Consider the following 18,304-nt stretch of genomic DNA (forward strand, 5'->3'; position numbering starts at 1 on the left):
CACTATACCTCCTCCATCGCTCACCAGTCCTCGGCAGTTCACCCGCACCCCCCCGCACACCCTACTCCCCCACTCCCCCCCCCCCCCCCCCCCCCCCCCCCCCCCTCCACCACCCACCAGGTCCTCCTCTTATTGCGGCAGCCTCCCCTGGATCGGGCGGAACCCAATTTTTTTTGGTCAGACTACCACCGGGGCACTGCTACATGGGGCGCGCGGTCTCGCACGGAAAATGGTCCGCTCGCGGTCTCTAGGCGCGCCGCTGAACCTGCCGGGATTGGAGTTGTCGGTGCGAGTCTGCGTCTCTTCCCCACCTCGCCCGTGCTGTCGGGGCCAGTGAGACATGGGTCCCTCCGCGGCGGCGGCGGCGGCGCGGGCACCGCTCGAGGAGCCCCGGCGGCTGCGCCAGCGGGGCGGGACGGCGGGAGGCTGGCTCAGGATCACCCTCGTCTCGTTCCTCGCCACTTTACCTGTGGAGCAGCTGCGCGCCTTCCCCTCGTCCCTCAGCGACTGCCAGACGCCAACCGGCTGGAACTGCTCCGGTGAGAGTCACTTCCATTTGAAAGGAGTTTGTGCTTCACCAGGTGTCCGATGTGCAGCATGCACGACCCGTAGACCACCACGCAGCTTCATTATAGAGGACCGAATCAAAGTTTAGAGACTCGCTCTCATTATTGTGGCTGTGTGTGTGTGAGAGAGTGTGTGTTTGTGTGTTTGCATCCAGCAAACCATGGTTGTGTGGAGCATAGCTGCAGATTCTTAACACCGCAAAGCCCCGCGATGAGAGGATGCAGAGTTGTTGTTTTTTGGGGGGTGAGGGGGTTGCTTGATGTGCATTTAGCCTTGCATAGAGTTTGTCTGGGAGCATATGACAGCGAGGCATTCATGTTAGAAAAAATAAATCACCTACCAGGGGGGAAAAAAGAAAAAGAAAGGGGGATCAACGATGTCGATCCGAGGAGGCAAAGTGAAAGCAGCGGCTGATCGTTTTAACGGGAAGCAGCGCGGAGAGAAGGCTTCGGGAAGAATCGTCGCCAGAATAACGCGACGCGCGCGCCACAATAATAAGAATAATATCAACACTGTTAGTTATATGATACAGATACGTGAAGTCCAAATCGGCCACTTCATGCAGTCGCCGTGTAACTTGATGTTTGCAGCTCAGTTTCAGTTTAATCCCCCACACACACATACACATTTCTGGGAATAAATCGCACCGAGAAAATGATGAATCTAGTTCAATCGACGCATTCTTGGCATCGTTTCATCAAGTGTCACTTTAAATACGCGTGCAGTCGTTTCTTTTTTACAGGCCACCGAGCTGTAAACTTGTTTTCTCTCCATGGGTTTGCTCAGAGCGATAAAAAAAGAAAAGAAAAGAAAAGAAGCGGACCGGGCTGCAGAGCACAGCGCCTCGCCTCCCCTTTGTAAATCAGCCGACTGTGCCGCCATATATTTCCCCAGTCGCCTGTCCAAAGTCTGAACCCTTAAAATAGCTCCGAGCCGATTCCACACACTCACGGGCAGTGGCAGTATTGATACAATAGCTCATAACAGCCACGCATCAATACGGAGTCCACCGGCCGTTCGCAGCCTGAATACTTGGATGTTGATATGAAGAGAGGGGCCAAATATTTCCCTGATAAATAACACACGTCATATGGGTATTCTGTGACAGGATGGCTGGCCACAGATTTGAAATCATATATACATTTACTGTCAGATACAATTCCCCGTCAGAAGATACAGGGACCTCATTTGGATATTCAAGTTTTTTTTTAATTTTATGAATTTGATCGTGATAGTAGGCTAATTAAGATGATGCTGATTAGTAACATTTTGAAGATTGCTGTTATCATTGTAAGCATCTTTGATATTTAAATTCTTTAAAAATGAAGCTTTGGAGTCTAGTTCTCATATTGCTGTTTTTTCTTCTCCTTTAGTTTAAAGGCACCGTTTTCCCCTCAGAATCCAGTGATGAATTAGATTACCTTTTCTTAACAAATATATTGTCCTTAGCAGTGGTTCGCCCTAGTCTGTGTATTGAGATTCTCCACACTATATGTATTGTTTTATATTGGAGGCTCATTTTGCGCTGCTGTTGATGGTGGTGATGATTTGCCCCGTGACGGCCGATAATGGTACACATCCTGTCCAAATGCACACTTGCCCACCTCTTTACTTCCTGATACACTCTCATATGTGTTTCAAGGCTTTTATCCCACACGCCTTGAGGAGGCTTAAGTGCATATACTGTATATATATTCTACTGAGAATAAAGCATACACTCTTGCACCCAGCATCAATTAGAATTAATAAGACGGAAAAAGTGACACGTGATCCATCGTGAAAAAGAGAAAGCCCTTTCACTAATGATCATAATAATACAAAAAAAGAAAACAGGCAGTAATTGCACAGGGCTTCATTATCCACTCCCTTCCTGGACATCATGCACTTTAACAACAGCACTACGTGTGACAGTTTTCAGCTCCGTGGAGAATGAGGCAGGCTGGAAAAAACTGTTTGGTGATGAGTTTAGTGTCACCTCAGTGCAAAGACACAGATAATTACGGGCAGTAGTGTGAGAAAAAATGGGAATAAGGTAGCAAATTCAGCTGTGCTGCCTTTAAACCAGTGCTGAATGAGATTCTGTTCCGTGCAATAAAACAGAGGGGAGGAAAAAAAACAAAGATTGTCATTCTGTTTGGTTTGCATCTGTGGTTGGCCATGAACAACTGCCATCGAAGGCTTCTCTCAGGCAGAACAGAGGATCCCTAAATGGTCTTGACACTGAGTTCGTCTTTGTTCTATTGTGAGTGCAGTGATGGCTTGGTCTTGAGATTGCCTGTGGTGAAACCCAGTGCGTCATTGGGATACATGTACTGTAGTGTGTGAAGATGCACTAGGCTCAATGTGTCGCTCTCAACTCGTCAAATACAGACACTTGGTCGGTGCCCCTCGGCGCAACGCGCTTTCAACTAACTCCTACGTAAACCCACTTGCGTCGTTTTTTTTGTGTGTTGCTAATTATGTGACTCAAGTGTGTTGCTAGTCACGTGACTCTTTTGTTCACCCTCAGGTGAGTCAAGTTAACGTCAACATGCTCTTTTTCCTAAATCGAACTAAGTGGTTTCGTTGACTTGAACCTCACTTCCTGTACAGACGGAAGTTTATTATGAGAAGACACTGTGCATGTAACAAGTGGAAACTGACATGGCGTCCCTGACGCATCCAAAACTGACGCACGCTGGAGCCGACGACCGAGAGTTGTTAATTGACGGGTCGGGAGTGAGAACGTGTTGGATATAGGACACATCGACTTGCAACTAGTGGTGCCGGAGCCAGAGCCAGGGTTTGAACCACCAACCCTTTGATTGAAAGACGGCCCTGCTCTCCACTCAGCCAGTCGCCCCACTAATATAATAGAAAAAGTGTTAATTTGACAATTTTCTGCCTTTTTTAATAAATGAACTTCTATGAGCTTTTAGCCCCTTTTCACTGAAGACAAGTTGACACAAATCAAATTAATGAGGGCTGACTTCCATTTAGCTGCTTTAGTTTCAGGTGTTGTGCATGCTGGCTTACTGTCACACTGTCATTTACTTGGATACTCAGTAACCAGATATTCAGTAACACTTGTGCTTTTCTACTGGGACCAGTGTGAAAAAAGGCAGATTGTATCTCGGTAGGTGCGTTGTTCAAAATATTTGTAGGCAGGAAAGGATTACCTCATACCTTCATACCTCCTACACCTGCTACATCATAAATTAACAAGTAAGATGTGCTACTTTTCAGGCTGTAGGATGAACATTTGGATACAGAAATACCTTACGCTGGGGGGGGGGGGGTATACCGTGGCTTTAATTACGACATAGTGTTGCTGTTGCTGAGGAGGTGGAGCGGCTTGTTCTTTAATCACATAGTTGACGGTACAATCCCTCTGCATGTCGAAGTGTCCTTGAGCAAGACACTGAACCTCAAGTGGCTCCTGACATCATATGCTCATATAACGGTTTGTATGATATCCTACGAATAGCTATTCCCCATTTTTTGTGCATTTTGTGGCGGCAAGCGGCTATATTTCCTGGAATCTGGTGTAGCCAGCGGATATCCGGGTCAAAACTTCCTTTTCTGTTTTTTTCTCCATTGTTTACAGTCAGATTAGCAGCGTAAGATGCAAGATCAGAGTTGGAGTTGAGAGACGAAGTGTGCGACCGGATTGTTTCACAAGCAGCCAGTTTACAAGCTAATGTTTAACCAATAAAAATAAAAATCATCGTCAGACGATAGCCGGTGGGTTCCCAGATTACATTTTGGCCATTGCGTTCTGCCTTTTTTTAACGTGATTAGTCATTACTACTCGGACTACAAACGTAAACTAGAACGCTTCACATGGTCCTGTTGCATACAGATTCTACATAGATGTGAATGCAGAATCTATCCTACAGTAGACAGTGCATGCATTAGGTCTTTCCAAATACAACTTCCGTCATCACAGGGAACAACCTGGTCAACAAATCTACTCATGTGTAGGAAAAGGTCGTGGTTTGGGTTAAGATAACTACAGAAGTGGCGTTACTAAAGTACGGCTGTTACGTGACAAATAAATCAATGTTGACCTCTGGTTTCACACGGACCACAAACAGCGGCCTCCTGGGTGAATGTCTGGTCTTTTTGGCAGGTCCTTCCACCGCAATCTCTTTCCTATGCTCTTAATACTTCCTGGTTAACTTTCACGTGGATTACTACAAATTAATTTCGTGGGATGTATACGGATTACAGTGGATTACTTTTTTTACGTTTGATATGAGAACAGCCTGCTCGCGATGGCAGCCCAGCCACCGTTGGTGTATGAATGTGTGTGTCAATGGGTGAATGAGAAGCAAATTGCCTCTGTCCTTTAAGGTAGAAAGGTGCTACATGCAGTCCATTTATGATTTCACCATTTTACATTACTAATACAAAACTTTTGAGACAGATAAATAGCAGCATTAAACCTATATTAACTTATTTTTTGGCTACTCGGGGGCAGCAGAAACAAGCTTTACCTGGCAAATAAAAGTTCAATATAGTCTTTATCTCTGTTTTGGTCTCAACCTATTCATAAGGGAAACATCTGTCTCTTCAGCTGCTAAATGTTCCGCCAGGTCCACTAGTTAGTTGCAAAATGTGTCATTCGGTTTATCAAAGCTTTCTGCTGTTGCTTGGGAACTGAAAGGTTTTCTGGTTCAAGTCACAGACCAAGTACGGAGTGTGGACTAGTAGATGAAGAGGTGCTAGTTTGCCTCCTGGGCACTGCCAAGGTGCCCTGTAGCGAAGAACCCCCAAAATGCTCCATGTTTGCAATGTTTCTATACATGCAAATGAAGATGGAAAGCCAATTCTTTTCAAACAAATTGGACTGTTTTTTAATATCCATCCAGCACAGTTGACTGTGTTTTCAACATTTTGTGTACTTATCACAGTCAACCCATGGGTGGCAGTTTGCCTTGTCATTTTTGGCTTGTACCACTTTAGATAAATGAGCTAAGGCTGTTATCTTTAATAGGTGCACTTGCAGACTTTGGCCAAAAATCAGCTCATGTCTTTTTTTGCCATTTTGTTCATCCAAATCAAAAAACAAGTTGAGGCGGAGAATTTTAATTTTCATCTCTCGCTGAATGCCGATGTGCCAGTTTCAGTGAGTCCAATTCCGTTTTTTGTTATTATCACAATTAAAATAGCTGCATAAGTTGTAGTATTGTAATGGCGGTACTGCATGAATGTCTACCCAAAACGTATTTACCCCATGAATTAACAAACATCTCCTGTGGAAGAATTTCCAAGCTGGGGCCACAATCCCTTCTTCACTGAACCGTCCTGCTATTGTTCACTCTGGAAAGGCCATGCGATGCTTTGATATTTGAAGTGACAAGGGGTGAGTGCAGAATATGCAAAGCCGCCTGTAAATCCCATCAAGTGGAGAGAATTACCAGTAGTCTGGGGAGAGTCGGCCATCTGCTTCCAAGATTTGTCAACACGGAGGTCAAAAGTGCCTCCCTTGCATGTAGGTCCACACCTCTGAGAGGAAACAACAGCAGAAAGCCGTGTAATCGAATAAGACATGGCAGTGAAAGGGAGGTCTCATCAAAAAGTTACTAAATAGCAACTGGCTGTTTTGAGGGAGTTGCTTACCTGAAAATGCCTTACATTTCAGACTGTAATTAAAGTAGCCATTCTGATGACTATTTGGGGTCTTCTAATGCTTTTTTAATAATGTAACGAGGGCTGAAATATAACTCTCTCCATGGCAAACATTTCAAAACCTGTTGCAAAGTTATAGAACAAAAAAGGCCCCCTAGCATTAGAGAGGTCAGGAAAAGGATGTCTCACCGCTGTGGTTGTTCAGCCTTCATTATTAATTTAGTCTACTTAATTATTGATCAGAACAATGCTTAAAACAGGGGGGAAGGACTCCTTGTTCTTCTTAGTGTTGCGAAAATTCCAGGTAGGTAGGAGGAGATGCATTTGGCTGACAAGCTCTCTCTTTTAGACAAGTAAGTGCTTGGCTTGCCATCTTAATCGTTAGCATATAAACATTACCTTTTCAATATTTGATGTTTGCCAGCTTGTTTTCGTTAATTATTCAGCTCACTGTAATCTCCTCCTGGAACGGCAGGGTGGCAGCAGGAAGTGTACGTTTTCCAGGCCTCTGACATGAGCAACTTGGGCTGTGCACAGAACCCGCATCAACCGGCACCCAATAACATTGTGTGGAAGAAGTTAGTATTAGAGAGTAGGGCTGCAACTAACGATTATTTTAATAATCGATTAATCTGTCGATTATTTGTTTGATTAATCGATGAATCGGATAAAAAAAAACAAAAAAGCATTAATTTCCAACCCTGAACTGACAGTGCATATTCACAGAGCAACACATCTTCACAACGTGCACAAACAGGTTGCTCGAACATCCCTGAGCTGTTAAAGTCATTATTTAAAAAAATAAATGGACTAATATCAGGAGTGGGGTTCAGCGGGTAGACACGCGCTGATCCATCAGTGAACAGCTTTCAGGCCGATAAGCCACGCCCCCTCTCCGGTGGTCCAGCGCGATGCACGCGAATGAACACAAATAGTCCCCGGAGATACCGGCCGCGTTCATCGCCTTTGGTGTGTGAACACCAAACGCGGTGAAGAGGTCCCCGGCGATCGCGACCAAACGCGAGGTCCCCGGCGGCGGCGGCGCGAATGACGCGAAAATAATACAAATCGCGTAAATCAACTTCCGGTGTTGTCATGGCAACGTTTATACGCCGGTCAGCGTCAGCTACAGAACCGGAGTCCCGTTCCATTATTTCTGCTGCTGTGAACACTCAAACATCTCCGCCACGTGGCGTAATAATCGCCGACACAACGAATCGATAATGAAATTCGTTGGCAACTCTTTTAATAATCGATTTGTATCGATTTTATCGATTCGTTGTTGCAGCCCTATTAGAGAGACAGATTTCGTTTGATTATGTGTATACTTTTAGTTTTTCAAAAAAGTACATGAGCAGGAATCATGCAATGGCAAAAAGTTCAGATAACGTAAAAAGACGAAAAACAAACAAGTAACACTACACCTGGTACCACATGTAAACAATGACAGCTCATTATGAATATTATATCAAATGTTACAATTAATTAGACATTTAGAGTCTCTTTCATTTCATTTTATATGTTAAAAAAATATATTAAATAGCTACTTCTTGGTGGAACTACTGATTTTTCTGCTAATTACTAAATGTTTACTTTAGGACAGGACATAATATATTAGATGTCATTGTGTGAGTAGGTTTTTAGTTGGTCTTTTTTATAAAATATATTTTCAATTAGCATTTTGCAGTTTTTTGTCATGGCAAATATTTATTTGTTCAGGCTGCACAAATTCCTGCCTGTCAGGACATGAAGTCCACAGTTGAAGTCCAAAGTATCTTTCGCTAATGTGTTAAGTATCGTCAGCTAACACGTCAGGTTATTAGCTGACGACAGTTTCTCTCCACCTGCTCATGGTCCTGCAAAAAGCTTATGAGAATGTGGTCTGTCGTGTGCGTATGGATAGGCTACATATTTTCAACTTCGTCAGTGTTGCAGCTAGCATTAGGGTTCAGATTTCTTATTTTTTAACTTAGCTTGGTTGCTAACCCTTAGCTTGGTTGCTAAAACCCTTATGTGACGTCTCGGCCAGCTTCTCTGTTTTCGAGGTGGAAAACCAGCTTACAAAAATGTCACTGAAGTGTAGCCTATACATATATGTATATATTTTTTTCACATTTCATAGCCTACATACATAGGCCACGATACATTACCGTCCCACACATGAATGACCTCAGGCTGCCAACCACATGGGTGGAAACTATCCCAATCTGGCAACACTGCCAAAAGGTTCCTCTTAAAGCTGAGGATTTTGAATCAGGGTTCAGTATATAGCAATTATGACGGTGTGCAGCTTTTCACATCATTTTAAACGATTGAATAAAGATTCATTGCCTTATTAAGACATCTTTGATATTCCGTACTTCCAAAGATTGTTTCCATCAGAAAGACTTAGCTCCGAGATTCTGACAGTTTCATGTCGGTGGGTGGTTATAGTTCTGCAAACTGGAAATGCTCATCTTTAAAGACAATTCATATCATAAGGATGTTGTTTAGTCATTTGTTAAAGTTTTGGAGCTCTAAGCCCAAGCGTTGGAAGGAAAGTGAACATTTACTGTCACTCTTCTGGTTTCGTTTCTTTTACTACACAGGCACTCTATTTTTTTCCTGTTTTTAGACAGGCAATCTGTAGTTGTCGGAACTGAATTTCAGCTCAGAAATGGATACCAAGGAGACAGAACAATACCAGTAAATGCTTTTATTTGTCAAATGCTGCGGATGTTGACATTACACTCTCTGAAAATGTGATGGGTGTGCAGTGCTGTCAGGGTTAGTATCTTTACATGCGCAACAAAGAAAGCGATTTGTGTTGGACAAACCTAGAAGCTTGAGTAGTAAATGTGGACATATGAAAAAGAAGCTTTTGAAAAAAAGAAAAAAATGATTATCATGTTTGGATTTAAACTATGCTTTGAGCTATTACAAACCCAATAAGTCTCACTCCCCAGAACAATCTCCCTGACAGCCCTTATTTTTAGCATATGACATATGTTCATGTTTTAATGCCATGAAGAAATTGCTTTTTTTGCCACAAATCTTGCAAATAGCAGCGTTGATGTTTTCCTAACGTATGCACTCAGATTGCAGAATTCAAAACAGCTGCCACTTGAGAGAGACCCAAAAGGGATTGTAGCAATGACTAAATTAGTTTCATGGGTAAAAGACAACGTCCCCAGGATGATGAAAACTAACTTGCATGTCGGGGTGAACGTACGTCATTTATTACTGTGACAGTAACGACATTTTTTTAAGAATATTGCATTCCCTCAGCCCTTAACTGACAAGTATGAGAAATTGCCTCTCAGGTTGTACCATTACTGTAAATCTATATTTGCACTCGCTTTTAGGCAATCATTGTCATACAACTAATTAAGATTTGTGCTGACTTCTCTTTGAAGCCAAAACCCTGTTGGCCCTGATGTTTCTGAGTGGTGATCATCTGGGACATTTATTCTATTATGTTTCGTACTTGTTTCATTCAGAGGCTTGACATCCATAACAAAAGCTGGTGAGTCACTTGCATCCTTGTAAACAGTTCACAGTTGTTGTTTTTTTTTTGTAATTCTAGTGTAGTCAAATTGTGTATTTTTATTTCTAAGTCTCGATTGCACTGTTGCTCATGAGGATGACTCCATCGGTAATGAATTCCTCGATATTATTGTTTACCACCGATACATGTGTTCTTCTTGCTTCGTGGCTCCTGCCGATGTCCAAGCTGCACGTCTGTTTCTCGATAAAGACGTTTAATGGCATGGCACCACATTCTCTCTTTTTTTAACTTGCATTTGTTGTTTTCCATAGCCTGCTCTCCAGTGAACCCTGAAAAAAAACAAAAGCTAAAATATCAAACTATCAAATTAGTCGCTTGGAGTGGTTTCACACACAACAAAACATTTCCCATTTTACAAAGAGTCTACCAGCTGGTGTGAAAAGTATGTGATATTTTAGTCATTTATATACACCTGGCCAGTAGTATGATTGATCCTCATAACAATGCCTCTCTCCAGTGGGTGTCACCATGCCAGTTTCCCATGTGTGCCATGTGTTTTTTTTGTTTTTTTGTGGCTTTCCAGATTGCCTCGTACAATATGGCCCTCTTCCGTCTGAGGGCTTTGTTCCGTCGATGCACTCCAAGCGTCGAGACCTCTCATGTCACTGTTCTTGGCTCGATGATTGTATATTTGCACAGAGGGCTTGCACTTTACGGTCATTCAGGACCCTGGCAAATGACAGGTTCCCTGTGAACACTGGGCCTCTCTTCCATGGGGTATTATCGCCTGATAGGTTGTTCCATGCCAAGGAGGGCTTTTAGAAGTGGAAAGGGGCATCGGTTATTACAGTTGGGTTACGGAAGGTGCTGAGTATAAGTGCCCATTATAATAAGACTGTCTATGAATGGAAAATAAAACCTCCGGCTCATAATGTTGATGGTAAAGAGTCCAAAACTGAGGACATTGAGAACTTTTTGGGGTGATACAATCTGCCTGTTTTCTACCAGGGCATTGGGGTTCATTTTGTGTTAAATTCAACTTTTTTATTTGATTACAGCTCTTGTGAGGTTTTGTACCAATAGCACCTGGAACTCTCCTGGGGATTAAAACTATAAAGCCCTTTTTGATGAAGTGGATTATCACTCATACAGAACAACTGTACATTTTTTGTTTGATTTTTGTTCATACTGAAGTTGTCTGGTTAAATAATGAAGTTAGTTAATAAAGAATAACCTGAATATTAGTTATATTACTTTTAAGAGATGTTTGTACCTCAACATTTTCAATTCATATTCACTTGACTTACATAGGTAAAATATGTTGCATGTTGTAGTTTTAAACAATTTTCCATGAGGTTACAAAGCATGAACTGAGACAAATAGTGGGACAAGCCACACATTGTTCATAGTTAAACGTCAAAGATAGGTATCTCTTTTACATCGTCCGCTTCACATTCCAACTATACCACACATTCTGGACTTCAGGCTCTTGTTAAATTACAATATTTGTCATATTTAATGCTTCATTAAAATATGACCTGCAGAAAGAAGGATCTACAAAATGCGTTTGGAGGATATATCTGATTCAGTAGTAAAAACCAGTTAGAAAGATAGAACTCGATCACTTTTACACAACACAGTGTAAAAGTGACCTTGGCGAGAGCTGGCCGAAAGCTACGCTATGACTCAAGGGCTTAGTATAGGGTCGGTTGAAGTAAAAATATATCTTAGATTTCAGTTGATAACACAACATAAGGTGTTTTGCATTGTTGTCCAGTCATCGTATCAGTACCCACAGTTCTCTGGGTTCTTTTAGTGCAGTCGCCCTGTTGTGCTTTATTTGCAAGCATGGTTGGGAGACAGCTTTGTCATTTCTTCAGACATTGAGATTCAAATTCCAGTATTCAATTTGCTTATTCGTGCGAGCAACATCATGCTTTGGAAAAAAAGAACATGTGCATTCATAGTAAAAGTTCTATATGTAATTTTAAGACATGTAGCTAAAGGTTCATCTGTCTGTTTCTTTTCCCATCATGCACTTGATCCAAATGTGACGACTAGAGCTTGACCAATGGACTTTCAAGGCTTACAGCATCATAATCCCTTGTGAAAGCTACATATCTCATATTTCTTTGTCATTAAGACATTCATAAAGGGATTTGGCAAATATGCTTGAAATGAGACCGTTATATTGTTATGAAAGATGATGCTTAATGTTACTGGAAATCAAATACTATAAATGCTAAACAAAAAACTTAGAAAAACAATATGTTAATCTTAGCATGACAAAAAAACAAGGATTAACTACCAACAGCAGAGCCGATCATTCATGAATGTACCGTAACTTCGTTTTGCATATCTGTGATAAGCCTATATAACTGGGATATCAGTCAGGCTCTCGTGTCTCTAAAAGCTGATGAAGCAGATTTTAGATGCATAATAATGACTTTTACACTAAGCCCTCCAAATGCATAAGCAGTACAAACAAACGGAGAATCAGAAAAATAAGATTTTTTTTTACTACACTGCATTTCAAAACATGGTGTAATCAGACTCATTTGCGTTACCATCAAGCAATTAGTAATTCATCATCAAAATAAGCAGAGCATGTATTTTTTCTTCATCGGGTTTGATGAAAAATAATGTGACTCGAAATGTTTTGCTCCTCATGAATTCGGACCACTGTGGCCTGTGCCAATATGTTCAGTATCCTATCATAATGAGTTTAACTTTCTCACCAGTAATTTAAAATGTATACGTACGGCAAACTTGGAGTAAAACCTTTGCTTCTTATACCTTGAAATTAATGAGATGATAAGGTCCCCACAATGATATACCATAATGCTATGACATCATATGTTCTGCTCCATGACAGCTAGAATTCAAGTGAATGTAGACCTATGTACTTTGAAATGCAAAAGCCTGCATGTAGATGGGGTTGTTTTTATTGTTTTTTTTTTGTGCAAGCAATCAGTTCAGGTAGACTGATAGCCCCGAGCTCCGTCTAGTCGCATGCCCATGTGACTCTTTGATTTGATTCAGGATGCTTTGTTGGAGTCATTTGGGATCCCTAACGCAGCCTGAATCGGATCATATCCCAGGTTTGCCTCTCCGGGACAACGCCCCAGAGTCAGCCTCGTTGTACACAAACAAATGTCACAGAAACAACCTGAATAAATGAGCAGAGAAGCGTGACGAATGCAGATGCTCCCATTAGATGGGGCCTCACATGCGATGGCCTCTACAGTCACCACGCGCAACCCTTAGTGAAGACCTACGCGAGATAGTGGGCCGACATATGAAGCTCTGTTCACCGCCGCCGTCATCGCAACAACAAATGAAGAAATATATTTTGTTCGTGCCTCCAGTAGAGTCCAGAGACTCGTCTCTTTTACATGTGTTTCATCATTTTGGCAGCTAAGGACAAGAACGTGTACTAGCATTGTCTTTTTAAAAGTGCACAGCATGTGATCAAAGAGGGCCTTGTGCTGTGGGAGCCATGACTAATGGTGGACACTCATTATGGACGACCCCAGATCGGGCTCAGGTTAGAGTTGCTTGAGGGCCTAACAGACAAAAAAAAAACACTTAGTCACTGATGTCTCTTGTTGGCTTTGGTCCTCCAGGTTTTGATGACCGGGACACAGACCTGTTCTTGTGCGACACCAACACATGCAAGTTCGACGGGGAATGTCTACGGATTGGGAACATGGTGACGTGCATTTGTGACTTCAAGGTAAGACCTGTGATGTTACTATTTTATATAATTTGTTTTCCTTTTGACGTGCATTTGGTGTTAATCTAGTTTTCATTTAACCCTTCTCCGAACGGGAGAATGTCCAAACATAGCTTGGCAACCGTATGCATGGAGCTGGAGTAACAACAATACTCTGCAAACACCAGCAAATATGTGATGAATGGATTAAACAGGGTTTTATTTGCTCCAACATAGGATACAATAGCATGAGTACCCGGCTAACAACCTACAGTTGTTACATTAAAGTGTTCCTACCAGGGCCATTTCATTGATAGCTATACAGTATTAGTTTGTGGGGATACAGGTCATGGAAAAAAGCCATGTTCATGACTGGCACACCCGCTGAGTATTTCTCCATTGTCTGGAACCAGTACAAGGCACCAATAAAAAATGAATAATGGTAACATTTTAACGTGCTGTTTATTGATATAGCAATATCTCAATATCAACTTACAAAGAAAAAAACTACGTATCTTGTAGCCCTAGTATGAAATTATGAACATGCGAGCAGAAGACAGCATTTTCAACCAATCCATGGAGCGTTAATTAGGTAGCTAGCTTCAGATTAAATTGTAATTTCAGCCGGCAAAATGGACGACTGCTGCCTTGAAATGTGAAGCCTGCTTTTGTCCACCTCTGTTTTAAAAATGCCGGACTCATTGTTTCAAAAATTGTAACTGCAAGGCGGTCAGTCGGGGGAGGGCTGGCAAGTTGTTTTGGGTCGCTGCAGTAATTAGTCGAACAGTATCATTGTCAAGAAATCCAATCGTCTCTGTTGTAGTCTAAAAACAATCAACAACAGAGAAGAGGCACGAAAGCGCTCACACGGTTAACTTGAGTATCAACTTAAAAGTGCCCTAGAGAACTTCTTCAGACACAGCACATGTTAATAAAAACAAATGGAACTGGGAAGATATTATGTTGAGTTGAAAGGTGATATATTATTAAAGTGAAGCAATAGTTCAAAGAGTTATCCATATAATCAACTGGATCGAAGTCCATTGTCTTGATTGGACAATAGTGGCCCCAGGGGGCAGTGGTTTATGGCTCCCTGTGAAACCCCATGTCACTCTTCTGGACCACTGCACGCTCTCCACATTCATAAACAAGACTGCCACTGACGAGACCGAAGCCTGAAAGGCCCTCGTTAATGGCATAAATCTGGGAGATTATGCTCTTCTTGATAATGACTCATACTTAACTTTACGACCAGACCTATCATAAAAAAAAAAAAGGAGCAAACCAGTCCGCCGAGTATTGATTTTGGTATAACGCTTGCAAGCTTTGCCGACTTGCATGCGACGCAGGGCCCCAGATGAATGGAGCCGCTGAGATCTGAAGACGCAGCATGTGTTCTCATCCGTCGCCTTTATCGCCGCGTCATCTGCGCAGCCAGGCGGGCACTCGATTGGTCAACAGCTTTTATCTCAATTCCGTACTTCCCTGAGAGCAAACGTTAACAGAGGCCTGCAGATAAATGACATTACAGCTCCATTCCTCTTCAGGAGATCTCACACTGATACCGCTGGCGCTGTGCAGCGAGGTGCCTCTCTGTGCTGGCAGAACGGTGCAGGTCACGTCGCAATTTCTGCCTTAATACCGCGGGTCTGAGGTCAGCTCATCTATGCGTCTTCTGTTTGTTCGTGCGGACGGTTCATCAGTCAACGTAAGCGTGACCTTCCTAGCCTAGCAACTGTCGCCGTGCCCTGAAACAATCAGTCACTCTCAATCCGTGTCAAATCAGCGGGTCCGAGATTTCTCTCCCGTCGGCAGTTCGCTCAGGACTGACGGAGGAGACATGAAAGTTGTATAAATTCTCATCTTGGATGGATTTTCCTTTGTTCTAACAGAATCTTTGGATGTGCACACTCTCACACACGCACACACACACACACAAAAAAAAAAGAAGAAAAACCAAAGGAAGGGACATGCAAGGGGCTCTGTGAAGAGGAAGTGAGTTTGATGTGGTGGAATCAATGGACACTATTCATTGCCAAGATGCATTAGATTCGTCTCACACTGGCTCTTGAAAGAGCCAAGACTTCCACTCACTAGCCCGGAGTCAAACTGCTACAAAGCAACATGCCCTCATTCACCTGTAAATGAGCATGCTTTTTTTTTTTTTTTGTCAACTAACGCCTTACCCTGACTAATAACACGCAGCATTTATTTGTAATTCATCTCCCAGTAGCTGCTGGGAAAAGCTATCGTTGCCCAGTTTGGTTTCGTTAATGTCAGGTCGCGGTGCCGATTCCCCGAAGAGCCGACCGTTCTAAAAATATGTGCGCCCGTGGCGCTGTGAAAACACTTCAACTAAAACTGTCCACCGAAGGGTAAATGGCACATTTCATTGCTTTCTGTAATGGTGCTTAGTAATATATTCTTTGGGGTTGGAGAGTCACCCCAATTGTTTCTCATATGTGACTGCAGCTCAGATTTTTCTGCTGCCCTTTGTACAGTTTCTGGTACAGAAGACCTCTGCTTACAGTTCTCAATGAATGCCGTTTACATACAGCAGTTGCCAACAGAAAGACACATTTCCCAAGTTCGTTGCCAGGACCAATATATCCAATAAAATGTGAGCAAATGTGTGTCTTTTGAAAGGTCAGTTGGCAGGGTAATTGTACTTTGTCTTTCTGAGTCAGATATTAACACTGTATCACTTCTTTAGCATGTCCTTATTAATGCAACAGGACAGTTAATTCAAGTTATGGAGTAGGGGTAGCGGAAGGAACCCTTTTACCAATCAGCAGCATAGTAATCCATAGATGCATGCAGTTCTGGAAGAAGACTAAATAAATATATATATAATGCTAGATTACTATTTCAAAATATCCATGGCACTGTGACACTAGTTGCCCGTAAGTTTATTTATTTAACCTTTGTTTACACATACATAAGGTAATTAATATGCCAATCGGCCGACAGTAAATTAAAATGTCCGACGGTCGAAAAAATGTGAGTTTCAGAGGAAAGATTATTGGCAGCAGACACAACCGAAGCATCCAACAAAATGTGTGCCAGCGCATCTTTTCAAAGTGCAATTGGCAGAAAGGCGTCTTGATGTAGATACTCCTTTTGAAAGGTGTTCAAGTCATAAAGGGCAGGGAGAGTTGGACAACCCTGTGTGTGTACTTCGGGGACAGACGGCAGGTTTGTTCACAAAACGAGACGCCGCACTGCAGCAGATTGCGAGAGTGGAATATCTGTAAACGCGCCCGAGGTTTGAGGAGACTCCTGCGGAAGATTTTGCAGATGAGTTGGGAGACAGATGTGAACCACGGCAGATGTGAGTAATGTGATGGGTCATTTATGTCGGCATTACTGACGGCTCAGTGCTGCCGAGCAGGTAGCATGTAGTGATTCACAGGCTCGTGGTGGTGTTGCTTGGTCACCCAGCCATGTCTACGGCTACAGGCGTGTCGAGAGGAAGCCAACTGTGGGGCTGGGAGATGACATCCAGCTTGTTTGTTCGGATTGTCTCGGAACAGTTCAGTTCATAACACCACGCTGAACGATGATATCGAAAAGTTTGTTTTTATGCAATAATTGTGATTGTGTAAAAGTGGCCGTTGACGTGTTGGTGATAAACGTGCGAGAACGATCTGAAAAAGCACAATTACTGCACGTGTGCAGTACCGTATTTCTGTTTGTAGTCCTTGAAATGGCTATTGGAAATACACAATTGCTCAGGTAAACTCCATTATTCCACCCATAAAGAGCAATAATTGTTTTGACTGCAGACTTAAAAGAAATACGTTTCACCCACATTCAAAATGAAGCAAAATCTCTACCACAATGTGAGGGTGCAGGAAAGTGTTTTACCGGTAGTTCAATTTGAATGAAAAGTCAATAAAATCAACATAACTCTGGGAAATTTATGTCTTTTACTGCAGGCGCACACCAGCTCTAAAGATCTCATTTAACGCTGCTGCTAACAGTGTCTGAAAACATCATTGACATTATCGACATTGAAGTCACAAAAATGTATCTTTAATGTTCTTATTGGCACATTGAACACAAATGCAAAATGCAAACATTCTTTAGTTGAGCCCAAATCATCAGTATTACATTTGAGACCCTCCTTGCCAGAAAGAACATTCATTCAAATACTTACAACAACCTATGAATACCTACCAACTGGTTTATTTTTATCCAAGTAATTAAGTCGTTTTAGTTGCACAGCACCTAAGCTCTTATGTCTTATGTTGTCTCTTGTACATTAACACAAAGCTCGCCTTTTCAAAATGTCAGAGATGTTAACTCCAGTAAGCTAACAGATAAATCCAGTGTTCAATTTTCCGCACACACAAAAAAAAAAGAGCCTATGCTTATATAATTCAGTATGAGAGCTCATTGCAGATAATTGTATCAGTATCTGTGTATATGTCAGCCAGAATTGCAGAATACAGAAATGCCAAAGGGCCAAGGTTTGAGGGCCTTTAGAGTCACTAATACACTGTTGTGTATTGTGTACTCCAGATGTAAAACGTCCCGACCAGCACAGTATGTATCATGGTCGGGCTTTTTTAATATCAACATTGTTATGTTAAAGAAATTCATTTTCTTAGATTCTTTTAAAGTCCCAAAACAACCCAAAATATTAATATCAGTGTCTTTAAAAATCCCAGCATTTATTGGGTTATGGTGGACCCCTGGAAGAATGGTTGTTACTGCGGTAATAACTCGTGGGGATCCTTAATAAAGTAATAGTCTGCATACAACACAGTTGGTGCTCAGTTATTTATTTTTGGGCTACATGCATGGACGTCCGGATCACAACCTCATGGGCAGATGAGTGAATTTAGTTGACGCTGACCCCTCGCGGCTACACGTACTGTAGGGAAAGTTCATGTGACACCAGTTCACACTTTAGTGGC

General features: G+C 42.2%; 1 protein-coding gene across 1 annotated transcript in view; it reads left to right on the forward strand.

The window, feature by feature from the left end:
• Positions 1–233: 233 nt before the first annotated feature.
• Positions 234–18,304, forward strand: part of tmeff2a (transmembrane protein with EGF-like and two follistatin-like domains 2a) — a 102,812-nt gene continuing 84,741 nt past the window's right edge. Inside the window, exons 1-2 of the mRNA XM_079169858.1 lie at positions 234–539; positions 13,294–13,403. Coding sequence (XP_079025984.1) covers positions 341–539; positions 13,294–13,403 — 309 coding nt within the window. The 5' untranslated portion in view covers positions 234–340. The remainder of the gene's footprint in view (positions 540–13,293; positions 13,404–18,304) is intronic.

This window comes from Pholis gunnellus, assembly GCF_910591455.1.
Source record: "Pholis gunnellus genome assembly, chromosome: 12".
Lineage (NCBI taxonomy): Eukaryota > Metazoa > Chordata > Actinopteri > Perciformes > Pholidae > Pholis > Pholis gunnellus.